Consider the following 24,725-nt stretch of genomic DNA (forward strand, 5'->3'; position numbering starts at 1 on the left):
GGTTTATCCCACTCACCCTTCTCCAAGAAGTCTTCTTCAGGCCTCCCTCCACAGGATCTCCTCCACTGGGCTCCCCTCCCTGCGCCCCCCTCCACACCAGCACACAGCATGGCATGCCAGCACTGGGCTCTCCTCTGCCTCCCTGGTCTATAGTGAGTGAGAGCCAAGTGCTCCTCACTCCCATCTATCCCGGGCCTGGCCCAGCACACGCTAGTACATGTGTGCTGAGAGATGAGCACATGAACGATTAAGTGAGTATAATCAAAGCCTTAAGCAGAAACAAGGAATTCTAATGGTGACATTCAAATTTGAGTGGGCACAGCCTTGGTAGAGGAATTCAGGCTCCTGAATTCAAGTTCAGCTCAATCCCTTTAGCGATGTCTAGAGCTGACAGGATAACCCTCCTCTTTCCCCAACTTGACCCTGAATAAGAAAAAACCCAAAGGGTCCCGCCCACCCTCTGGACTCCCACTAGACAGGGCGGAGGCCAGTCCTCAGGTGCCTACCCGAGTCCCGCTGGTCCAGCGTCATGGAGTTCCACCTCCTTGTGATGTCAATGTAGAGGATGTCCACGGCCGCCATGGACAAGCTGCTGCTGCTGAGTTTGCAGTTCCTGCCAAAGACGGGAGGGGACATATTACTGCTAGAAGGGGCGTGGCCTCTTCCATTTGCCTCTACTCCTTCCCTGGGCTGGGGGCCTTGCCTGGAGCACCCCCCCCTTCCCACAGCTGGAATTAGCGATGGGCATACAGCTGGGGTGGTGGGAAAGAAGGCCAAAAATGTAATCGAAGGTTAGATCATGTGGGTTTCTGTCATTTGGTCAATTCTAAAAGGCTGGAAAGAGCAAGGACTTGAGGACGGCACGTCTTGAGTTGAATCTAGCTCTGCCACTTGGAAGCTGATGGCCCTGGAGATGGATTCTCCCATTCCTGAGCCTCAGGTTCCATCCTTACAAAACAGTCGCTGTGTTTGGCCTCTTCTAACACTTCCCGGTGGAGGTCTCTGCCTGCTCCAGGGGGAATGAGAATCCCATGTTTCAGAAATTGTCCTAAGCCTATCTTTACCTCCACATCCGTGAGTCTCTAGGAGGAGAAAGAAAAGCCGGACCTGGGTGCTCTGCTCTCTTACCAGTGTCTGTCTGGTGACAATGGCTTGCTGGGGGACCCAAAGAAAACAGCCATGTCATGAGTTCAGACAGAAGACATCACTGCCATCCAGAAGTGATTCCCCGCTGGAATGTTCACCAGATGAGTCCCTGGGCCCAAACCTACAGGCAGGGGCTCGAGGTTCATGCACTGCTCCTATCTAAATCTGTCCCCTGAGATGTCACAGGGGCCCCGAACAGCCACGGTGAGCCCAAGACTCCCAGTGCAGACGAGAGCCACTAGCTTACGCCCGTTGCATGGGCTGAGGCACCGTGCTGCGGGGCCCCTCTGCGCTCATTCCTGACTTTGGCGAGTCATCTGGAAATGGCAGGGGCAGGGACAGGCCGGCCTCAGAGTTCAGAAGTTCTCCTAGTTTATTTCCTCCAGTGCAGAGAGGCTCAGATAACCAGGTTTTCAGTCCCACATCAGCTCCCTGTCTGAGCACAGAGGCATGTTTGCAATCCTCCTCCTCCCCTCTTGGTTTTGTTTCGTTTTGTTTTTTGTGGTTTGTGTTTTTCGGGTCTGGAGATGTGGGGAGGCAGTCTGGCACACTGAAAAGAGCGTGATTTGGGCATCAGACAGACCAGGATTGAAATGCTGGCTCTGGCTTTTTCTAGCTGTGTGACTGTGAGCATTTACTTAAACCTTCGATGCCTCTGTTTGCTGATACCTAAAAAGAAGAGAAGACTATCCGCCCGCATGGGGGCTGGAGATGAGATGAGGCAGCACACGCCAAGAACCCAGCATGTGCCTAGTACCCGGGGGCCCACAGTTGTTGCTTCTCCTCCCTCTCTCTCCCTCCTTTCCCAATTCCTCTTCCAGGGCTCGAACGTGGGCCCTTCAGAGGCTGCTTGGGGTTGTGCTTTCAGCAAGTGGCCCTGTCCATTCTGGAGATTTGGTGCTCGCCAGTCAGACTGACTGGGTATGCGAGCCCAGGTTCTCTGTCCAGACTAAAGGGAGCCCTTGCCTTGTCCAGAGGCACCACCTTTCTGAACAGGGTCATGCTGGAAAGCAAGTCCCAACACAGGCTGGGTTTGCCCTGGGAATCCCGAAGCTAGACCTCTGGGCCAGCTGTCTGCCTGCACTACATTCAGTGATGCTTTTAACTCTCCAAACAGGTCCTCATCCACTGCCCCAGCTAATGATAAAGTGGTTCTTTGATTTCCCATTTGTCATCAGCCCTTGTGTGAATAGCTCCCTTAGGAACCCCACAGGAGAGGGGCTGATTGGCAAGCAGGATTTGGGCACCCCGAAGCCCCTCTCCAAACCCATGAACACCCCTGACCGTGGTGGCTGGACGTGTGCCCGGCAGGGTGCCCAGATGACACTGGTGTTCCGTGTATGCCAGCACACCTGCTCGCTCCTTCCCTCCCTCCCTCCCTCCCTCTTCCTTCCTTTCTTTCCCACCAGTATTTCCCAGGCCATCAATTCACCTCCCGCTCCCTCCTGGGCTCCTGCTCCGTATTTCAATCACAAGTCACCAGTGGCGGACTTCAAACACATCAGTGCACAGTTACTGAGCCCTGGTAACAACATGTCAATGGACGCAGAGCTTTTCACGTCGCCTGTCACCAAGATGGCTATCTCTATTGGGTTCCACTGGAGACGATGCTCCAGCTTCTCCCGGGGTGTGTGAACAACCCACACTGCTCATTTTTCAAAGCTTCATTAGGAAGAGCCACTGAGTTCCCCTAATTATCATATCAGTGTCCTCCAGACTACCTGCTCCCCCATGGGACAGGAGCTCTGCCTGGCTTGCTCTGTGGGTTAATGGAGTATAAAAAGGGAAACCAAACTGACCACTGGTATATAGTTATTTTTTTCTGACAGGTAGAAAATAGAAGTGTGAAACCTTTAGCAGGAGCCATAATTTACCAAAGAGAATTCTCCACTTATCCCTGTTCCAAGGTAACTCATCCTCCCTAGTGATGCCCCAAATCACGTTTGGTTGCTATATCTGGTGCCTGGAAAGGGGAAGTGGGGAAACCCATGCTGGCTGCAGGAGACAGGAGATGCTTTAAAAGAATTTTGCTTCTGTAGGCATTTCTTGGGTAACCATCCATAGGCCAGGCCCTCTCCTGCCTATTGGCTCCCTGGATCTTCATAACCACCCTGTGATGGAAGTATTCTTAGTCCCATTTCAATGACAGGTAAGATGAGACAGAAGAGCAGGGACGTGATTTGCCCAAGATCACACAGCTGGGATTCACATCCAGTCCTACCCTGGAGGAGAGAGTCGTGGACTAAGGAGCTTCAGGGAGAAGTCGTGAGATGACCCAGCCCAGGGCCGTAGGAAGAACCCAGGATTCAAGGCAAAGTCTCAGGTGGGCCTGGGAAAGCGGGAGCCTCTAGAGAGGCCCTGTGGGGTGGGGGGGAACTTTGGGATATAAGGCTGGGGAAGACAACCAGGGTCTTTTGGGGACAGAGTCTCCTCGGTTTGTCCCCATGGTCACCAAATATTCTCAGTTGACCCAAACAGGGAGTGCCTCCTTGTAACAACATGTTTAGAATGAATTTTGCATCTATCCATCGATCACTACAGAATGAATTTTGTGCCCATTATGAGTAGGTGGGATTCTGAGCCCAGTGAGTAGTGCAGAGCTGAATCTGTCTTGGATGCCACTCTTGGAGGGTGGAAGTGACCTCAGAGACTGGGGTAAAAAACGTGAAGTCTTGGTAGCTCTTAATCATTTGAACCATTTCCCCTTATGCCCTGGGATGAAATTCCTGAAATGACTCAGGAGTGGAGGGATAAATTCTTCCGTGGAAGAGTAGTCCAAGCAATACGGTAACAGGAGAAGCCAGGACAATTCTTTTTTTTTTTTTTTTAAAGATTTTATTTATTTATTTCACAGACAGAGATCACAAGTAGGCAGAGAGGCAGGCAGAGAGAGAGGGAAGCAGGCTCTCCGCGGAGCAGAGAGCCTGATGCGGGGCTCGATCCCAGGACCCTGGGATCATGACCTGAGCCGAAGGCAGAGGCTTTAACCCACTGAGCCACCCAGGCACCCCAAGCTAGGACAATTCTTGACAAAGGATTGTCTGGAGAGGTGCATGGGACAAAAAGAGCTCAGAGACAAATGCACAGGAGTTTGAATCTTGACTCTGCTATGTGACCTTGAACAAGTCACTGAGGTTCTTTCTTTATTTGTACAATGAAGATAAGACTACTCACCATTCAAAGCCATTTTAAGGACTAGCTCAGTGCCTGGCACATATGGAGAAGTAGTAAAGGACAGCTCCCAGCCTTCCTCCATGACACAGAGCCATTTTGAAGAAATGTTTTTTCTTCTTTGGTTTTTTCCCCCCAGAATCAAAGGGATTTGGGCACATATGATAGGAGATAGTCACAAATCATTCAAGTTCATTAGGAGCCCATGTATAGAAAGATCTGAAATTATCATCCCCATTTCCTCTCAACAACTACTGACATCACATGGGAAATTTAGAAATCAACTTTTTCCACACTGTAAAATCCCATTTATAGAATTTCTTTTGTGTTCATCCTTCTCCGTGAAAGAAAAGCAGCTTATTTCTCCTGGAGAGTTTTCCATAAGGTGAAAGCTAACAAATGATCAATATTTGCTAATTAAAAAAAAAAAAAAAAAACCCAAACCAACACTAAATAGGAGGGAAAAATGACAACTCTGGTTTAGAAAATACATTTTTTTTAAAGGTGACTGAATCCTAGGCATAGCATCTCACAGTATTACTGGAAAGAGATCATCACAGAAGAGGGGTATTTTCAAAGTCACGGAGGAGTTAATGATGGGGGGGGAGGTCCTTTACTTCTCTTCCAGAACATTCTAACACACCATGTTGCCTCTCAGAGCATAAAACCCCCCACAGCTACCCATTATGAAACATATTAATATCTCCCTATGAGCAAAGGGAGTGGAAGGGGGAAAAAAGTAAAAAAGAGAAAAACCATTCTCTAATTTAAAAGGAGAACAGATCAGACACCACAAAGGGCCTGAGCAGGGCTCTCCAAGCGGACTACCCTCACATGAAGTAGGAAGCAAATGCTCCAGGGGCCGAGGAGCCGTCTCCCTTTCCTCGAAACGAACCCGGTTCTGGCAAATGGTTTCATCTGCCCGCTGTGGAAACGGGAAATGCAGCACGTGCAGACTGATGTTGGATCCTGATAAGAGGCTACGTTTGCAGAACGTGTTCTTAGTAAATTACATAGAATGGCCCCCAGATTAGTAATCCAATGGAAGGAAACTGGCAAAAACGCATTTCTCTCAAAGAAAGCTGTCAAACTGAAGAATCAGTCAATTTCTATTTCTCAGAGAAAGAGAAGTCTCCACGCCCCAGGAATTATTATGACATAAAGAGAGAGAGAGAGAGAGAGAGAGAGAGAAGAGGCGCTTAATTCATGGTAATATGTGCTACTATTATGTGCCTCTTGAGAAAACGGCACGAAAAGCTGGTTCGACGAGTTAAGTCTAGACAAGGAAACGACAGTTCATTATTTCTCATTTCTTGGTAGAAAAGAAAAATAGAATGTGGCCAGACTGGCATTAGCAAAATTCACTCCTAAAACTGCTGATCTACACAGCACACTATGAGAGATGGTCACTGAAAATAAATTCGGTCGGATGTTTATTTTGTTCCCTCCAGTTCTCTTTAAGGAACTCGGAGAAAAAGAGTGGGTCGTCCAGGTGAAAGCCAAGTTCAGCTTCTGCTGTTTGCGTGGGAGACCGGAGAGGAGTATATATCTTGCCAGCAAATATGTCTCTTGTGCCGTGCTCCAGAGAAGGGTACTTGGCTCAATTTAACATATGGCATAAATATTATTAATTCATAATGAAGCAAAATTTAAACTGAAGTGGAAAGGAGAGAGAGAATGGTTGTTAGCAAGAGAAAATGCTTGCTGTTAAATTTAGCTGGCAAGACTGAACTTACTTCGATAAATCCAAGTGCAAAGAATATCATCTTTTACGATTAAGTTGCTATTGGGATTTGTTGGTATATTACAAAAGGAAAAAAAATCTATTAACAGTTGTGCAACATCTTCTCCACTTCTTTCCATATCTTTAATTACGCAGGACGTTGACTGGGAGGGTGTGGAGGGAGGGGAGAGGGGTTCACTGTCCAAGTCCTGCTCTGGCCGTCTACTCCCCACCTGAAGACATTGTTCTCCTTGCTCGCGGTCGCCATGGTCACTGTCGCTCCCACCGACAGTGCTGGCAGCAGACTGGGAATGATGGCTATAAGACCTAAGGGCTCAAACCTGACAATAACCAGTTTTACATGCAAATGCCCTTAATTATAGAGAAAAAATGATGGAAAGAATCATAAAGCTTATCATACATGGACAGATTTGTAGCGATGTTTTCGACATCATCCAGTTCCCATCTGAGAGCGTTTTAGAAATCGCCTTTGCTAGAACCATTCTCAGTTCTGTTTTCTTCTCAAAATCGGGTGTGAACAGAGTAGTCCTCTCAGTATGTCCCTTGCCTCTCCTGCCAGTGCTCACACACTGGTGGTTTCTATGGGCAGTCACACTTTGAACCCACACAGTGTTTAAAAATTATTTTCTGAATCGCCGCACCGATAGACATGTATTGAGATTTTATATAAAAATCAGCATTTCTAGCTTCTCTTGAAAACTCAAAAGCTCTGGTGATACTTGCCCAGGACAGCATTTCCTTTAGCTGGGGCATGTGTTCCTCAGGCTGCCATAGCCTGGCCCTCCCCATCCTTCCAGAATCCACCCCTTGGCCTCCGCTTCTGGCCCAACCCCTAGAGGCAGCTGAGACTGTGATTCTTTCACTACGTTATTTTTTTCCCAAATCTTCACTATTCCCCCCCATCTCTTATGTTTCAGTAGACGGTTATTAGGAGTTAGAAGGAAGCATCTGACATCTCTCTTCTCCCTTCTTCCTGACTGGAACTCGACCATGATGGCTGGATTTTGAGCAGCTATCTTGTGACATCAAGGCAAGCCTGAAGCTTGAAAAGCCCATGCTTAGGATGGATGGACAGGAAGACAGGAAGTGGGGTGTGATCACATTGTGGAGTCATTAACCAGCCCTTGAACACCCCCATGCCAAACTTCCTCCTATATGAGAGAAAATTAATCTATTTTAAAGCACTTACAGATGGGTATCTTTTACTACGAGACAGATGCAATTCCCAAACAAGTCAGAAGGTATCGGGTAGTATTCTCAGGGAAGTAACAACACGTGTCTCTTGACTTTGTTGAGAATTCCTGCTGCTTAATGGAAATAATCGTCACAAGACCCCCCACTTAGCAAATAGCTCCTGTCAATGAGGCTCTGGGCCAGGTGCTTCAGGATGTGTTACATCCCGACCTCATAATAACCCTGATAGGCAGGAGGGATAGGCATGTGCAGATGAGGGAACTGAGACTTGGAGAAGGCCAGAGGTTTGCCCAAAAGCCACACAGCTATTAAGTGACATGCCTCACTCAGGAGCCAGACCCAAAGCCTGGGCTCTTTCCTCTGGGCTTTCCTCTGCCCCCTCACCCCAAGAGACACAGAGGCCTTCTCCAGATCACCGTGTAATTCCTAACTCAGGTTTCCTGAAACAGCAAAGATTTCTACCAGTTCTTCTGAACACTGGCCATGTCTTCTGTGTGCTGTCCCATCAGGAAACAAGAGAGCCAGAGTTGGAGTTCATAGAATTCATTTGGAGAAAATTATACGACAGAATGTTTCCAATTCAAGGCTTCTAATTATTTGCTTTAGTGAATAAAACTACGAAGGATGTGACTTTGAGGTGAAAGGTAGAAATATGAAAACCAACGAGGAGCAGAACAGCAGCCCCGAATGCCAGCAGAGAGCTTCTTCGAGGTGGGGGACACCCAATCCTGGTGTGTAGCTGGCTTCCTCCCCATTTTGTAGGGTCACCGAGACTCAGAGGTGGTCCCTAACTCACCCCAGGGTTACGCGCCTAGTCAGTACTGTCTCGGGGACTTACTCCTGTGCCGCCCCAAAGTGCCCCAGAGAGTAGAGGCAAGTGGATGAATGATTAAGAGGCAGGGGTTATTTTGTGGCAAAACCCCACTTGCTTTATCTCATGTCTTATGTTTACACTTCATGCAGATTTTGTATTGTACTCGATGATACAATCGGGTTATCTTTATATTAGGATGAATACATTAAATTATTTATCAACTGAATTATTTAACTTTTCTCTCCTGAAATGGACACTTGGGGCAGATGTGCCTTGTTTCTTTGCTGTGGCTTCATAAGCGTTCAGCATGCAGCCACATACCTCTGGGAGAACATCACCCCAGCTTAAGAACTACAAGGTCTGTCTGGGTCCAGGGGACAATGACTTCTCTGTGGTTTAAGGACCTGGTTCAAGGTAGCACCACCTTGTGTTTTCATGCCGTCCCATCTGTCACGTTCATGAACTCACTCAGCAAACAGGAGGAGACGGGGCCTGACTCCGGAGCAATCTGACCCCAATCGGGGCGCCAACCTCGCAGCACAGATGGGCTCCCCCAGGAGCAGTCGGGGGAGATGGGACCAGCCAGATGTGGGGCTCCACTGCACCCTGCCCGAATCCCAAACCGGAGGGGCTGGTCTCACTGACCTGATAAAAGTCCGAAAGCCTGTTGGTCCCAGCTTCATTGTCCCCTTGATCCCCAGGAACCGGATAAACAAATTTGCCATCCTGTCCACCAGGCGCAGGTAGTTGAACTGCTTGGCATACTTGGGGAACACCTGCTTGAGGCAGATGGAGGGCAGGTGCGCTTCGGGATTGGGGTTGGCGTCGGAGGCGCTGGCCGGCTCGCTGTCAGAAGGCTCTTCCTTCACAGCTCGTGGCTGCTTAAGCTTCTGAGACCTGCAGAACACAAGCAATGAGGGACACGACCAGCGTCTGGAGGGGGCGTGACAGTAGGTGGAGCACCTTCCCTCAGCCATTCTCCTTTCTCTACACTCACCGCAACCTCGGGAGGTGTGAACGCTCTATTTCTATTGTACAGACCAGAAACCTGACCTCAGAGAAGCAAGGTCCCCAAGCTCACACAGCTAGCATGGGACAAGGCCGGGACTTGAACCCAGGACAGAGTCAGGACCGGAAGCTTACACTTCCTCTGTTCTCTCACCCTGGATTCCCAATACGGACATTCTCCTTTACTGCACTCATGAATCAAGAGAATACTGTTACGGAGCAGCCTAGGTTTGATTTCAAACTCCTACTTGTGGGTAGTAATTGAATAATTAAGAAATATAAAAATCTCATTGGGGGCTGGCAAGAAGCCAGAAGCACAGTTCAATGAACAATTTGCAAAGATACATCAGCTATCCAATTCTAGGAATAGGCACAATTATGTTTTTGGGCTTAACTATTTTCTTATTTGGAACTCATACAAAAAAAATGATTATAGTGTTGTGATTCCTGAATCTGGTTATTTTATTTCGAAATTCTTCTGGTATTCAAGAGAATTCCGCAACTAATAACACTCACATATTCACCTCTGGTCTGGAATGTTCTTTTCACCTCCAGACCCACATGTCCAACTACCACCTGTTGCTGCTTCAGGATGTCTCCAGATCCCCAGACCGAAATGTCCGTTTCCTTCACCTCAAGTCTACATTCCCCGTCTCCCTGGACATCACCCCCATCTGCCAGCTACCCAAGGAGGACATGTCAGGGTAAATGACAGTTCTCTTCTCCCTCTACTCTGCCTCTGCCACCAGTCCTAAGTCCTCAGTATCTCTTGAAACCAGCTCTGCTCTCCCCTGCTGGCCCTTGTAAACTCTTTCCTAGACTGTACCAACAGCCTCCAGCCTTTCCCATCCGTAGACCCATAGACACTGGCAGCAAGGCCCCTCTTCTTTTTTATTTTTCTTATTTTAGAATCTTTTTATTGTTATTATTATTATTATTATTTTTAGAGAGCGAGCGCAAGCAGGTTTGGGGTGGGAGGGTAGTGGCAGAGGGAGAGGGAGAGGGAGAGGGAGAGAGGATCCCAAGCAGCTTCCATGATTAGTGCTCAGTGTGGGGCCCGATGCTGGGCTCGATTCCACGACCCTGAGATCACAACCTGAGCTGAAATCAAGAGTCAGACGCCCAATCGACTGAGCCACCCAACCACCCCTTGAGGCACCTCTTCTAAAGCAGACCTGGCTGGGTTGTCCCTTACAGTAACTCTCCACTGATTTCCCAAGTGCCTACAGTGAAGTTCATACTCTTCACTCTGGCACTCAAGGCCCCTCTTGATTTCTCCTCCATCCTCCTCATTTCCTATCACTGTCCTAGACACACTATACCCTCAAAGGCCTTGGGCACGCCCTGCCACCCTACCCTGCTGCCCAGGGTCTGGTCTGGGCCAGAGACTGGGAGCTCACTGGACACCCAGCTCTCTTCCCTCTGGTGCCTCCCTCTGCCCTTGGAGCTCACACACCTTCCCCTCCACTGTGCCGCCCACAGCTGGTCTGGGAACCGGTGTAACCATTTCCATCCATAACCTGCATCCACTCCTGCGACAGAACCCTGGGTGCTTTGTACTTGGTCAGTAAATACTGCCCAACTGGCCAACTGCAGGAAATTTAGAACCATGTCTTGAGCTCGACACCAAGGCCATTTTCTACTCTTTCCTTTATTAAATGGCCTCATTCCCCTGCGCTCCCACTTCCAAGCACACCATCAGTCACGAAGTCGGGCCATATTAGTATCTTTATACCTGCTTTCCTTGGCCTTTGAGGCCTTCCCCTGGCCCTGGCTGCCTGGCACACTTCTGTTCCACTTCCAGAGCCAGCTCAGATGTCTCCTTGATCGTGCTGATGACTCTCTGCCAGGCCCCGCTCCTGTTTCTCAGACTTGCTCCCCGGTTCCTCTGCCCAAGCGGCCTGGCATTTGTCTAGACGCCGATCCCTCCCTCACATCTCATTCAACCCTAACTCATCCAACTCTCTCTCTCTCGTTCAACTCTGTTTCAACCTGGATCGCTTCAGGTGCTTGGGAGATATTTCATCGAATTTGTTGAATTGGGAGTTTGCTTTTAAAGGCCAGGCGGGGCTCAGAGAAAATACCAAGGTTATGATATTTTGTACAGGAATAGGTTTGATAGAGAAACAGCAAGGTTGACAAGCCCTGTCCCAAGAGTCTTCTCTTCATTCTGGGTCAAGGAGTCAGCCCCTAAGAAAGAGAAACCCCTGGTGTGAGTCAAGGCTGTGAGTTCTGTTCGCAGATCCTTCCGTGTGGGTCTTGGGTCTTGGCACGGGTCTCAAAGCAATGACAGAATGAAGACAGAACCAGAACTGCCTACCCCACCTTTTTCTTTCTTTCTTTCTTTTTTTTTAAAGATTATTTATTTATTTTAGAGAGAGAGAGCATGTGTGTGAGAGATCGAGCTGGGGGAGGGGCAGAGGAAGAGGGAGAGAGAGAATTCCAAGCAGACTCCCCACTGAGCACAGAGCCCCATGTGGGGCTTGATCCCAGGACCCTGAGATCATGACCTGAGCAGACATCGAGTCAGACGCTCAATTGACTGAGCCACCCAGGCGCCCCAGGAAAACCTCTTTTAAAGTTCAGCCCTGTGTGGATGGTTCTGGGGAAACAAAGCCTTGCCCACCAAGGAGAGGCCGGGTTCCTGGGGAGAAACACCTTTCCCGGGTGGGATGCGATCTCCCTCCAGCCAAGCCAGTTTCAGAATCATCTCCTTGAGTTCAAGAACAGTAAATAGAAGTCAGGTGGTTACTTTTCAGATGAAATGAAATGTTTTCACATGAAGGTTATAGGAAGACAGTTAAGGAAAGAGTAGCAGTGTTTCTGGAGATTAGCTCTTAAATTCCTGGCTAAGTGGCAATCACTGACTTTAGAAGCACTCATTAAGTTTTTGTTAGAGGGAAGATTTGGAAATGTACAGTTTGCATGCGCTCAGTGCCGATGGAGAGAGCTCAGAACTCTTCCCAATCAGCCGCCCCATCTCCATTGTCTCATCCGCTCTTCGCACAGCCCTGTGACGTGACTGTTATTTTTATGCCCCTGTTCCAGGTGAAAACACCAAGAGGCAGCAAGGTTTGCCACGGCTGAACCAGAATTACAAATCTGTCCTTCCAACCAGGACTTCCAGCTCACCCACTGCCACTCCACTGCTCCACAATGCAGCAGGATTCACGGGGTGGGGGTGGGGGTGGGGGGGTCACAGAATCCAATGTACTGTTATTTACGTTGTGTTTTAAATAGTGTTTTTAGATTATAATAGTTATCCACGCTCTTTGTAGACATTTTGAGAAATGTATAAAAGAATGTAAATCATTTGTCATCCATAGGTCAGGGATAAACACCACTGTGTTTTGGTTTCTTACCAATGTTTGTAAGGTTAGGATCACATTCCCCATAGCATAAACCTTTGTAATGACATCATGAGTGTCTTCTCCTGGCATTAGATACATTTTCGGGAGCGTAATTCCTCATGGCTGTGCGATATTCGGTATTAAGCCCGAATCACATTTCAATCAGCCAACCCCCTCAGCTGAATGTCTGTGTGGCCTGTCTTTAACCAAATGGGACATGGTTGTCAGTCCCTAAGCAACGTCATCCCTCCCAGAAACACAACATGTCACAGCTGGTAGCAGCCTTGGAGGTCATTCTGTCCAATGATGTCATCTATTTCCTCGGATGTGGTCTACTGTATACAACATAAAAAAAAACACTTTAAAGTGTACAACTTTGTGGCATTTAGCACATTCACAATGTCGTGTACCCATCACCTCTAGTTCCAGAACATTTCCATGACAGTGCCTTTTCAGAGGAGAAACTTGAATTCCAGGCAGATAAGGCCACTAGCCCCAGGGGCTCCTTTAATTAGCAGATGGCCCAGGGTACTGGTGGCCACCGGCCAGGGTTGCCCAGGTGATGGGGACCCCGCCCCTCCAGGGGACCTCTCGGGCTAGGGAAGTTTTCCCAATGATGTGCATGTCAGAGAATGTCTCCCACCAGCGTCCTCAGCCCGCGCCCTGCCCTACTCGGGGAGCTGCACAGAACGAGGGTTTTTTCTCTTTAACGTGAGCCCCTCACATTTCCTTCAAGGGCTGCTGTGTTTACTGGCTGACTACCATTTCCCTTCCTTCCTGAATCCCAATTAATAAGCTCAAGATGAAAAGGGCCTTCAAAGCCACAGATACCATTTCCATGGACTCAAAACCACAAATACGGGGGGAGTGTTTCACTCAACCGGAAGAAGGCAGTAAAAGATGTAGCTGGTCTAGAAGACGGAATAAAACAACGAGAAACGGTATCTTTGCTGGAGCTAATTCCAATGATCACATCAAGATCCAAGTTATCGCAAATACTGTAAAACGCTGCTTTTATTTAATGGCATTTTAATGGAAACATCGGGTTTATGAAATAAAGTGACTGGTAAAGAAAACATAAATCAAGCTTACTAGTCCTTTGAGGTAATTTTTTTTTTATTATTATTGAATTTGGTATATCCTTGGCTCATTAAAATTCTGGAAAGTTTTCTCTATTATCGTTTTTCAAATAAAATGGGATTCTTTGTTATTAAAACCACCTTTCTCTATTTTGCCTGGAAATCCTATTTATCAGGGACGTACTGTGTCAAGCATTGGGCCAAGCAACTTACTTATGCTATCTCAGCGTTCCTCATAACAGTTCTATGAGGTAGGTAGAAACTAGTGCCATTTTACAGATTAGAAACCCAAGATCCAGAGAACCAGAACACTCCCAGCATCCCAAGTCAGTAGTGGAAACAGAATTCATACTTGCGACTATATCACTACACGTTCCATACTTATCTCACTAGAGAGTTCTTGTGCCAATTTGATTTTTGTTTTGGCACTAAGTTGATCTAAATCAAACCAAAGACTTTTTTCTTAGGCATATACTATATTTCCCCAGAAATTAATAAAACAGGAAGGCAGATAAAGCAACGTTAGATTCCAATTTCAGAGAAAGTACATGAATTCTCTCAGAGAAATAATTTCCATTTTTAGGTCCTAATGCCTTCAATAATTTATTTGTTCATGAACTATTTCCCAAGCATTTCCTTGTCCCACAGGCCTCGGATACATGGGTGAGGTGGCCGAGGTTCTTACTAGCCAGAAGTGTGTCACCAAGTGGGGAAGACAAGACCCATGTGTAAACAGTGAGTGAGTCAGGTGAAAATGGCCAGGGAAGCATGCAGAGAAGGACCTAGGGCACATGGAAGGAGGTCGGTTTGCCGGGTCCTGGTAGTAGGCTTGGGGGGAATACAACAAGGAAGCTGTTGTGGGTCTTACAGGACCTTGGATGTCAGACCTCTTGGATCTGGTGGTGTCAGAGATCAGAAGTGGTAGATGTACAAGAGAGGAGGGCCAAAATTAGAAGTCTGGTGAAGGTGAATGAGCCCGCCAGCAGTAATCAAGGAAGGGGCGTGGATTAGCTTCAAAGCTCCTGGAACATTCTAGGTCAGTGGTTCTGAAAGCATATGGCCTAGACCAGCTGCATCAGCACTGCCTGAGAACTTGTCAGGCATACCAATTCTTGGCCCACCCCAGGCCCACAGACTCAGACACTGAGTGGGCTGAGCACTCTGCTTAGCCAGCCCCGTGGCCGACTCCGATGCAGGCTAAGGTCTAAGAATCACTGATTTGGGTGAAAGGAAGTGGATATGGCAACTGCTGGATCATGGGGGGACAGAAAGCGAAGGAACACCCAGGATCAGGTTCCCAGGCAATCTGGGGCTTGGCAGGAGAGCCTTGGTGGGCAGTGGTGCCGCACTGGCAAAAGGAGGTAGGCACGCTCGTTTCCCTGCCACGTGGCTGACACCCGTCCCTGCAGTCACTTGGGACTTCAAATGCACATTGTCATTCCTGAAGAAACTGCTAACCACGTACCACAGAAGTGCCTTAAATTAGCCCAGCAGCTAATTTAAAGAGCTGGAGGATGAAGTCACTAAAAATAAATGAAACCACCATGTAGCCCAGCTCTGTCTCTGGATAACTCTCGGCTATCCCACAGCCCCATTTGCTTGCTGGTGGCGCTATGCTATTGGAAGAGAAGAGACAACAGAATGGCTGAAGCACGTGTTTACAGAATTGATGAGGAGAATGACTCAGTGGGGGAACTTTGTCCCATGCTCCAGGCCCTGTAAGACCCCGGCCAGGTCTATTTCTCCCTGCGCTAAGCAATGCGCCTCTGGCCATCACCCCCTGCCCTGATCGCTTCCTTCCACAGCACGGTGGGACAGCGACAGCAACAAACACCATGGTGATGACATTGGCGGCACTTACTATGTGCTAGGAACCGCGGTTTAAAAAAATTTAACCTTGATGAAATCCCACCAAGTAGGTATTACTGTTACTCCCATTCTACAGATGAGGAAAGTAAGGTATGAAGACACAGACTAATCCAGGATAGAAACCCAGGTAGCGGGTGCCAGAGTCCTTGCTTCTAAACAGTGCATGATGCTTCCTCCGTGCCCGAGGACTTAGCAGGCACTGAGCACCAAGAGTCGGACGGGATACCTGCAGGTATCTCATTCGAGCATCTCATTCGAGCCCTGGCCATGACCCTATGACTTACAGACTGTAAGTGATGAAAAAAATTAACTTCAGAGAAGTTAACCTACCTTCCAAAGGCCACTCAGCTATTACAGAGCTACGGGTGAGGATTTGCCCCTGGATCCACTTGAGTTCAAAGCCCAGGTGCTTTCCCCTCCATCAGGCTACAACTCACTGTGGTTAAGCACCTTCTCTAAATGCATTTTTACCTCCGACAGTGGAGAGAAGTCTCTTACTGACAGGACGGCACGAGGCTTACGAGGGAGAGTGGCTGGGAGGACACCCAGCCTGAGTCTAGCACAAAACTTTGGCATTGCTTAGGATCAAAAACACAGCCCGTCCATGAAGCGTCCAGATGAATCTCCTTGGGGGAGGGCAGGGGCTTATAACTGACCTCAGTGTGGTGACCTGGGAGCAATAGCACTTACCTGGAGGGGCTGTTCCCTTTTGACCACCAAATCACTCAATCCCTATTTTACCATCACAGCCTCCCACGAGTCACAGATGCACCGTGTTTGTCATGGGTATGAATTAACAGGGGCCCAGCAGCCACAGCAGCAGACGGGGTCTTGGTCCCTGCTGGGGACGAGCTCCCTGAGCCACCGGGGGGGGGGGGGGGGGGGGGCTGGGGTGCTGCAGGACCATCTTCCTGCCAAGGCGATGAGTTAACAAAAGGACACACACGAGGATTTCCTCCGGTGCCCCCATTCCCACAGACCCAGAACTCATGCTATTTCAGCGCTGGAAGGGCCTTCAAGGGTCATGGGGCTCAGCCCTCTCATTTTCTGGATGAGGGAACTGACAGCTCATTTCACAAAGACATCGCAAGATGCTTCTTTTCGAACACAGCTCTCTCTGCTCGGCCCCTGAGCACAGAGCCGGCGTCTTGCCATCGTCCTTGTTCTCTTTGTCTTGGGCAGTTAGAGTAAATGAAGCGGAACCGTCACGTGGGCGGGGGGGGGGCGCGGGCGTGGCTGCCCAGCCGCTCCTCCCCACGGGGCACCAGCCGGGTGGTCCCCTGGAACCCCAGCTCTGCACCCTCGAGCAGGGTGACCCAGGCAAGTCATCCAGCCCCAAAGCTTCAGTTTCCTCTTACCAAAAATGGGGAAAACAACAGCGCCTAACCTATAGGCCTGATGTAATTACAGGGAAAGTGCCTGCATCGGGCTTGGCACAGGGCTTCGATACCTGTTAGCTTCTGTGATTTGAATCGCCAACGTCTTTATCGCCTGTATGCCATCATCTCAAGAGGCTCACTGTCTAGTCACCATCGATGGGAGACATCAGTGTACCCCTCTGGGAACCCCAGAGACTATGGGGTTTCTGTAACTACTCTCTGACATTCTGCTCTACCCGCAACTCACGTAACTAGACCCTGGACGGTCCTCCCACTCCCCTGTCTGGGGAGGCTCGCGGCAAGCTGGCCAGGTCACCCTGCACCTGTCTCTTGTCCCACCTGAAATAAATCCCCCAGATGAGTCCTCTTCTCAGACCTCACTGGATACCTGCCCCTTACCTGAGGATTACTGATGTCACAAAAAATATTTGTTGCTCCCCACGTAAAGAAAGAATTAAACTGTGGAATGAGAAGGGGCACTGGGGGAGGGTCTTCTCACCCCATTTTTCTTTTGCAATATACCGGGAAGTTGAGGCAGACCCTTGCTTGAGGTGAGGCATCAACTAAGAGGTGGTGGCAAAGGGCAGACAGACCCAGTTCTCCTGACTTCTGCCCAGAGCCTTTAAAAAAAAAAAAAAAAAAAAAAAAAGAAGAAACCCAAAACAAAGAACACCACCCCTAAAGCGGAATGCCAGAGTGGCCAAAATTCTGAATCTGAATGAAAAGCTTCAGACTCTCAAGGCCCTTTTGGGGGGCAGGGAGGAGCAGGGAGGGCAGGGAGGAGAATCGTTTTTGCCCAAAGGGCTGAGGAGTCCCTGCTCTAACCCCACCAGGGGTTTGGCCGCTGTCTTTCTACGGAAGACTGGGCCCGTGTTTAGCTTTGCACGGGGACCCGGAGACGGGTTCTTCCTTCTGCGCCTTGTCTGCACCGGCTGCCGAGGCGCCCCACATGGGGCCTACCTCATGAGCAGAGCCCTTGGGGCTGCTGGCCGGCCTTGCCTTCCAAACTCCACATTCCTCCCTCTCTGTGTAAATGTGCCTTCCCAAATTATCCGTGGGAAAAACACTCACCCTTCAAATCTTGGACTTCATAGCATTTTTCCTAGAAAACTCTCCACAGGCTTTGGAGCTAGAATGAGCCATTCCTTTCTCTAAAACCTTTCAGACTTTGTACATCGTCATCATCCTCATCCTGAGAGGTACTGGGGACTACAACTCTCTCCGGCCCAAAGCTGAGCCCGCGGGTCTGTGTTCTAACACGGGCTCTGGCACACAGGAGCTGCTCAGGACATCCGACAAGGAATACAGACGGGCATTGTTCCCCTGAGTTCTCACAACAATCTAATCAATCACTTGGGTTTACATCCAAGGATGCTGAAGCTTTGAGAGGTTAAGTCAGCTGCTGGGGTGAGGAGGCTGGGACCAGAGTCCTGTGGCCAGGACACTGCCACACCCTCCACTTCCGGTTGCCAGAATGCGTTCTCCTTTCTCTTTGTCCCTCCCAGTGATGGGAAGATCCTGGCTGTCTTCGGGGAGAACAAAGATTTCCTAGTGGCAACGGCAAGGCACTGTCTATGTGACAATTGTAATCAGGGGTTGTATTAGCCTCTGTTTTACCACCTCCAAAATTAGCGGAAAAGGCCAACTTGAGCTTTCATTGTCTAGTTGTGCTAATGAAGGGATCCTTTTAATTACATACTCAGGGCCTCTCTGCAACACAAAGCATTTTAGTGTTTAAACACAGCTCTGCACCGAAGTACAGGCCTTTGTGAACACAGATGATAAGTGGGGAAACCATGTGGAGAAATCATCACCGTGATTCTTTTTGGCATTCAGTTTCATCCAAACGCAGTTCGTTTTGGGGGGTAATCCTATTCTCTTTTGTATACCGTATGCCTGGTGAACCCTAAACTAGGGATTTTGTAGGCATATCCCAGGCCAAATTTTCTTCCCCCTCAAATTTTGGATGAAATCTGCTCACTTTGTGAATTTCACCTGTCCCTGATTTGCCCTTGAGGGTCCACCCCACCGAGGGGGCCCATACAGCTGTCTGGTCAACCCGCAGTGAGGGTGTTGAACACAAAACTATCTTCACTCAGGGTCCCAGGGGCTTTCTGAGGCTGTTTTCTTGTGTGTCATTCTATATGGGATTTTCGCTAATGTGAGTGAGGCCTTATGGGGCTGATCCCACAGATCTTTCTCGGGCAAGGATGCCATGACTTTGCATTTGTATTTGGTCAGGGGGTAACAGGATACCGCTTATGGAGCCCCCTCTGGACCAGGAACTCTCCCATATATCAATTATTGTGGTTAAGCCGCAGGAGACCTGAGATGGAGATATTAACATATACTCAGGAACCTGAAGGCCTGGGTTGGAATCCTGGGCTTGTCGCTCCCTAGCTTGGTGACTTTGGAAAAGTCTCTGAACCTGCTCGTGCCCTGCTGTCTTTGTCTGTACAATGGGGATAACAGTTCTCCCTACATCACGGCCCCACTGGAAAACTTAAATGGGCTCATACATACACGCAGAGCATTAAGAATGACAGCTAGTGTGCAGTAAGCACTCGGTTAAGTGTTGGCTGTTTATCCAACGAAGCTAAGCTCAGGTTAAATGACGTCCTGGAGGTCACATGGCTCCTGGAGTGAATCATCTGACTCTGACTCTCAAGACCTTGTTCTTTCCAGGCTTCCACTCAGCTTCGGCCGTGCAGACGGGATTCTGGGTTGGCACTCTGCTAGGACACTGCGATCTGAACCCAGCAGGGTATGGCCTAGAGAAGGTCCCTTGGCGTGCTTGTTGCCCTCCTGACCTCGGTGTGAGCACACTTCTCTGGCCTTTCTTCTTCTACTGCCTCAGACACGCTGCTCTTCCTGGGGTTACCAAGTTTCCTCCTTATTGCCCGCGACCTTCTCGGTCTTTCTGCAGTTCAGCTTCTTCATAGTGTCCAGCGACACTTAACCACTCTTTCTGGAACTCTTATTTCCTGGCTTCCGTGCCTATGCGTTCTCCACGTGTTTTCCCATTCTCTGTTTTTACTTTTTTGTTTTCCCTCCTAGCGTGGTAGATCGTCCTCTAAGCCTCTGTCCGTGACCTGCTTCCTGCCCTACCCAGTCTCCCTGGACCATCTCATTTACACGCGGCGATGACTCTGAGATGCGCTCACGCCCCAGCAGCTTCGGCAGGCCCCCCGCGCCTGGATGCACGTGCCCTGCTCCCCCGGCACCAACGGCCAGGATCCAATCCTACACACCCCGCAGAAGCCAGCTCTTCAAATGCCAGCCCGCCCACGGGCCTCCCCTCATCCCTCCCACCAGAAAACATGCTTCTGGATTTCCCACAGCACCTTATTTGCACCTCTCTTGTGGAATCTATCATTTTCTAAACTTATATTACGGCCGCTTAAGTCTGTGGCTTCTCTCCCCCATAGACTGAGTTTGTTGAAAATAGAATCCATTTTTGTTCTCCTCATAGTACTCTACCTCTAATAGGTAATGCAGAAAAAAAAAGACACACTGACAGATGACTGGGGAAGAAAAGTATTCTGTAAGACAAATAATGAGAGGAAATTTGGTGTGATTCTGCCTGAAGGCAAGAAAATGGGCAGGGTGACCTCTGGGCATCATTTTCAGCTTCAGGTTTTAGAGAGTCATTTTTTTTTTTTTTTTTTTAGGGAAATAGGGCAACAATAATAATTTCTGGCAATGAGAAGAAGCCATCGTGCTCCACTCCCTCCTAATTGTCCGGTCTTGGGGAATTTGTGTTATCACTCAGCCTCTGTTCCTCTTCTGCCAGCTGGAGCTGGACAACAGAATCTCTCTCCCACGGTTGTGGAGGGATTAAATGAGAGGCAGGGGTCCTGGCTGCAGCATAAGTAAGTGTGAACAAAATGACAAAAATCAGTGACTTCCCGTCAGCTGAAGCCCAACCAGGAAGACTTCCCGATCTCCTCTTGCCCATAGCACTCTTTCCCTCCAAGAGTTTTGGTCTTAACAGAATGAGATTTCTTTTTTTTAAATTCAGCTAATAAATTAGGCATATGCATATTAGCAACCAGGTCCAGAGAGAAAGCCTAACTTTTTTCTCTCTGCCATTTGAATTCCCCTAACATAGAGTTGTTGTCAAAATCCATTAAAGTATTAATTTCTCTTGTCACTGCACAATTCCCCAAGCAGACATCCAGACAGTGTGCAGTGCTGCTGCTCACAGAAGTACTAAATGTTCAGTTATCATGGTACATTTCTGAGATGATGCCTCCCTGATGGCTCTGGAGAGATGGCAGAAGTTCAAGTACAGGGGGCGCCTGGGTGGCTCAGTGGGTTAAGCCGCTGCCTTCTGCTCAGGTCATGATCTCAGGGTCCTGGGATCGAGCCCTGCATCGGGCTCTCTGCTCAGCAGGGAGCCTGCTTCCTCCTCTCTCTCTGCCTGCCTCTCTGCCTGCTTGTGATCTCTCTCTGTCAAATAAATAAATAAAATTAAAAAAAAAATTTAGAAGTTCAAGTACAAGGTTAAGGCCGGGCGGCAGAATGGCAACAGTTTGGGGACTGCACATCAAGGCAGGCCTAGTGCTGAGCCCCAGCTCTCCACTTAGCCACTGAACAGCCTTGGAGAAGGTACTTAACCTCTCTGAGTATCAGTTTCTTCATTTGCCAAATGGTGACACTGACGCCAGGCACACGGGGTTCGGGGAGAACTGTGTGGAATAAGAAGCATAGAGAACCTCGTAGAATGCCCAGCATATCCCTGGTCCTCAATAGGAGACAGCTTAGACGTCCCAGAGATTTGGAGATGCGCAGACGGGGGTCTCGAGGCCATCACACCCACTCACCATCCCTTCCCGAGGGACAACTGTGAGGGGCGGTGTTCTTTTTGTGACACCCCGGCACACCGACACTTTCTTCTTTCTCAATAGCTTCTCCAAACGCCCATTCAAATAAATTAGTAGCCTCACTTGACCAACACACAAGGCAGAAGGAAAAGGTTTCCGTGCCAACAGGAATGCGGGGGGCACTCTGCGCCCCAAGAAAGAAAACAAGAGAAAGCCAATCATTTAGTTTCCCGACTACCAAGCACAGCGCGGAGCTGAAGTCAGAGCTGGGCTCTTCCTTGGTTGCCATGGCAACGTCGCTGACCTAGCCCGTCCTGCAAACACACGCGAGACCGCAAGGGGCACACGTGGGAGGTGGGGTCCAGGGACGTGGGCGGTGCGGCAGCGCTTCGGGCCGAGAGGTGCGCTCACCTGTTTTTCTGAAACACAAAAACCGCCAGCAAAAGTGCAGCCCTTGCCAGGGAACTGGGAAATTCCAGTTGCTATCGTAAAGTGCCTTTGGTGATCGTGAACGGATTTAGAGCCCAGCAGAAAGGCCAGTTCAAACCTGGTGAATGAACAGTTACTGCTTCCCCAGCCGCGACGCAGGGATGGGGGAGAGGGCCGCGCACCTCTCCTGCCGGGTGGGGGTGAGGGGGCGGTCTGCTCAGCGTCCAGGGAAATGTGCCTGAGGCCCTATCTGCTGCCTCGAGCTACCGTGTGGTTCAAACCCCAAATCTATGGAGCAATTTCCCATCCACGATTTATCATCCGTGAGCAACAGCCCGGGAAGAAAAAAGCAGAGCACCCATTTTACAGGTGAGAAGAGAAGATGGAGTGTTGGACCGTGAATCAAATGAGCCCTGACACTTTCGTGTTCTCTTTTCTCGATTACTCTCTGTCCCCTGAGAGGCTTAATGTGTGATAGCACTTGAATTTGCCAAAAATTCAATTCTTTCCCTCACTCTTAAGCTCAAGGTCACTTTAAAAGTCACCTTCCAAGTCCAACACTTGCCAGTCAAATCCACCCAGATGTCCCTCTTGCAGTCAGGTTGAGCGTGATTTGTTCCCCAAACCCCCACAAGCCTGCTTCTTGCTGTTTCCACCCGCGTCGTTATTGGCAACTCCATCCTCCCAAGTGAGCCAAGCTCGAAACCCTGAAGTCGGCTTTGGCTTCTCACTTGTGCTCACCCAGGTTCCCAGGGACTTATATACTATCCCTTTTCTACTCAGAGGCTCTGATTCAAATGTCCTGGGGAGTCCTAGGAAGTGGAAGGAGGGAGCACGGTGGTTACCCACAGAGGCTGTGGGGTCAAGGCGTCTGGGATCTTGCTCACTCCATGCCTGTGGGCTAAGCACCTTCTGTGGTCTTGTCCTCACAGCTAGTGAGACTATTATCATTCTTAATATGATTCCCATTTTCCTTATGAGACATTTTCCTATGAGACACAAGTGTGGTGACATAATTTCCCCAAAGTCATCGGGATTGGCTGGATACGAGCCCTTACTCATAACCAACACGCAAAGCTCTTTCCCACTTAGCTATAGTTTTTTTTAAGAGCAGGGCCCCTGGGCCACATTTGTGTGTCACGGCTTCTGAGGGGTGAGAACATGACTGAAGGTCTGAGCTTGGTTCTCCCTCCCATGACGACCCTTTCTCACTGTGTGATCTTGGGGAAACAACCAGAAGATATCTAGAGGTCTATAGCTGGCCGAGTGGTGGCCCTAAGCCCCAGCACCCGGCAATGTGACTTTATTTGGAAAAGGATCTTTACAGATGCAGTCAAATTAAGGATCTTGAGAAGAGGTTATCCTGGATTTGGAGAAGACCCTAAACTGAGGGAGAGCTATCCTCAGAAGAGAAAGGCAGGGCAAGATCTGACACAGACACACAGAGAAGGGGTTGTAGGAAGAGGAGGCAGAGATCGGGATTGAGAGCACCAGAAGCCACCAGCGTCTGCCGCTGCCATAGGCTGGAAGGAGCAGGGAGGAGTCTCCTCCAGAGCTTTCGGAGGGAGTGTGGCCTGACTGACACGGCCTGGCCTCAGAGCTGGGCGAGAATGCGTGTCTGCCGCTTGAATCCGAGAGGGAACTTGCGTCTGCAGCCCTAAGAGACCAGCACAAGGTCTCAGTTTCTGAAATGGGTCACCCCGCCAGTTACTGTGAGAGAATGTGACTGGAAACAACTAGAATTGTGACCTGGGCACAGGAGGCCCCCAATAAATGTTTGCTGAACCAAATTAAAATATCCCGAGTCACTACCCTGGAAACTTCTCTCCAGGACACACCTGGCTGACTGGTTCTGCCTAGAGCGTCAGGCTTGTAAGATGCTTAACTTCAGAACCCAGGAGCCAGAAGGAGAAGCCACAGGGACGATCTCCACTGAGCCCAGGTGTGGAGGAAAAACGGGAAGCTGGCAGAGATGTCTGTGTCCTTGTGAGGCTGGTAACTGAGTGCTGGCCCGTCTCCAGCTCTGATGAGCCTGTCACGGTGGGTTTCACAAAACATCTGTTTCGGGAACAAGCCTGTGGTTTCAGGCAAGCTCTAAAGATAATAGTATGTTTTTCCTACATACAGCATGACATGTGCACCGAGGCTGAATATCTCTAAATGTGACCAATTTCTTAAGTGGCGGAAGCCCATCAAACTCTTCAAGAACGTTGATGGCATGTGGGCAACCCCGGCCGTGTCCTGGGCGGCTGCAGACGTGGCTTGTAGGGGAGCGCTTTGGGGAGTAGGTGGGAGTGGTGGGCAGTGAGCTCTCAGCAATGTGTCTCTCTAAAGGTTGTCTTAATTCTGCAAGGGAGTGGGTCCCTCGGTTTCATGCATATGGATGCAGCAGTGGTTGAATGGTAACCTGCGATTTTTCTTCCCCACGTTAATGGACTTGGGTTGGCTACTGAGTATTTGACGAGGAAACGCTATGCCAGTGCACATACCAATGATCCCCAGGACGCGAATGCAGCTTTGCTGGATTTGACTCAATTCTGGCCCAAGATAAGCAAGCACGGGTGCGGCATCCCGTGTGAAATGAGCAGACCGTGCCTTGGCATGAGATAGACAGAGCACCAGAAGGCAGACCAGCAATCAGGAAGATGCCAGAACCCTTTCCCAGTCATCCCACAGGTGCTGGGGGAAGGAGGCGTGCCCATGAAGCAAACTCCGC

The 24,725-nt window shown here is 49.3% G+C and overlaps 1 protein-coding gene across 1 annotated transcript in view; it reads right to left on the bottom strand.

Annotated features, from left to right (window-relative positions):
• LOC111146358 (tubulin tyrosine ligase like 11) overlaps positions 1–24,725 on the bottom strand; it is a 222,486-nt gene that overhangs the window by 30,184 nt on the left and 167,577 nt on the right. The window contains exons 7-8 of the mRNA XM_022501885.1: positions 8,715–8,966; positions 507–613 (exon numbers count right to left, since the gene is read on the bottom strand). Coding sequence (XP_022357593.1) covers positions 507–613; positions 8,715–8,966 — 359 coding nt within the window. The remainder of the gene's footprint in view (positions 1–506; positions 614–8,714; positions 8,967–24,725) is intronic.

This window comes from Enhydra lutris, unplaced genomic scaffold, assembly GCF_002288905.1.
Source record: "Enhydra lutris kenyoni isolate GAN:26980312 unplaced genomic scaffold, ASM228890v2 scaffoldscaffold13, whole genome shotgun sequence".
NCBI classification, from domain to species: domain Eukaryota; kingdom Metazoa; phylum Chordata; class Mammalia; order Carnivora; family Mustelidae; genus Enhydra; species Enhydra lutris.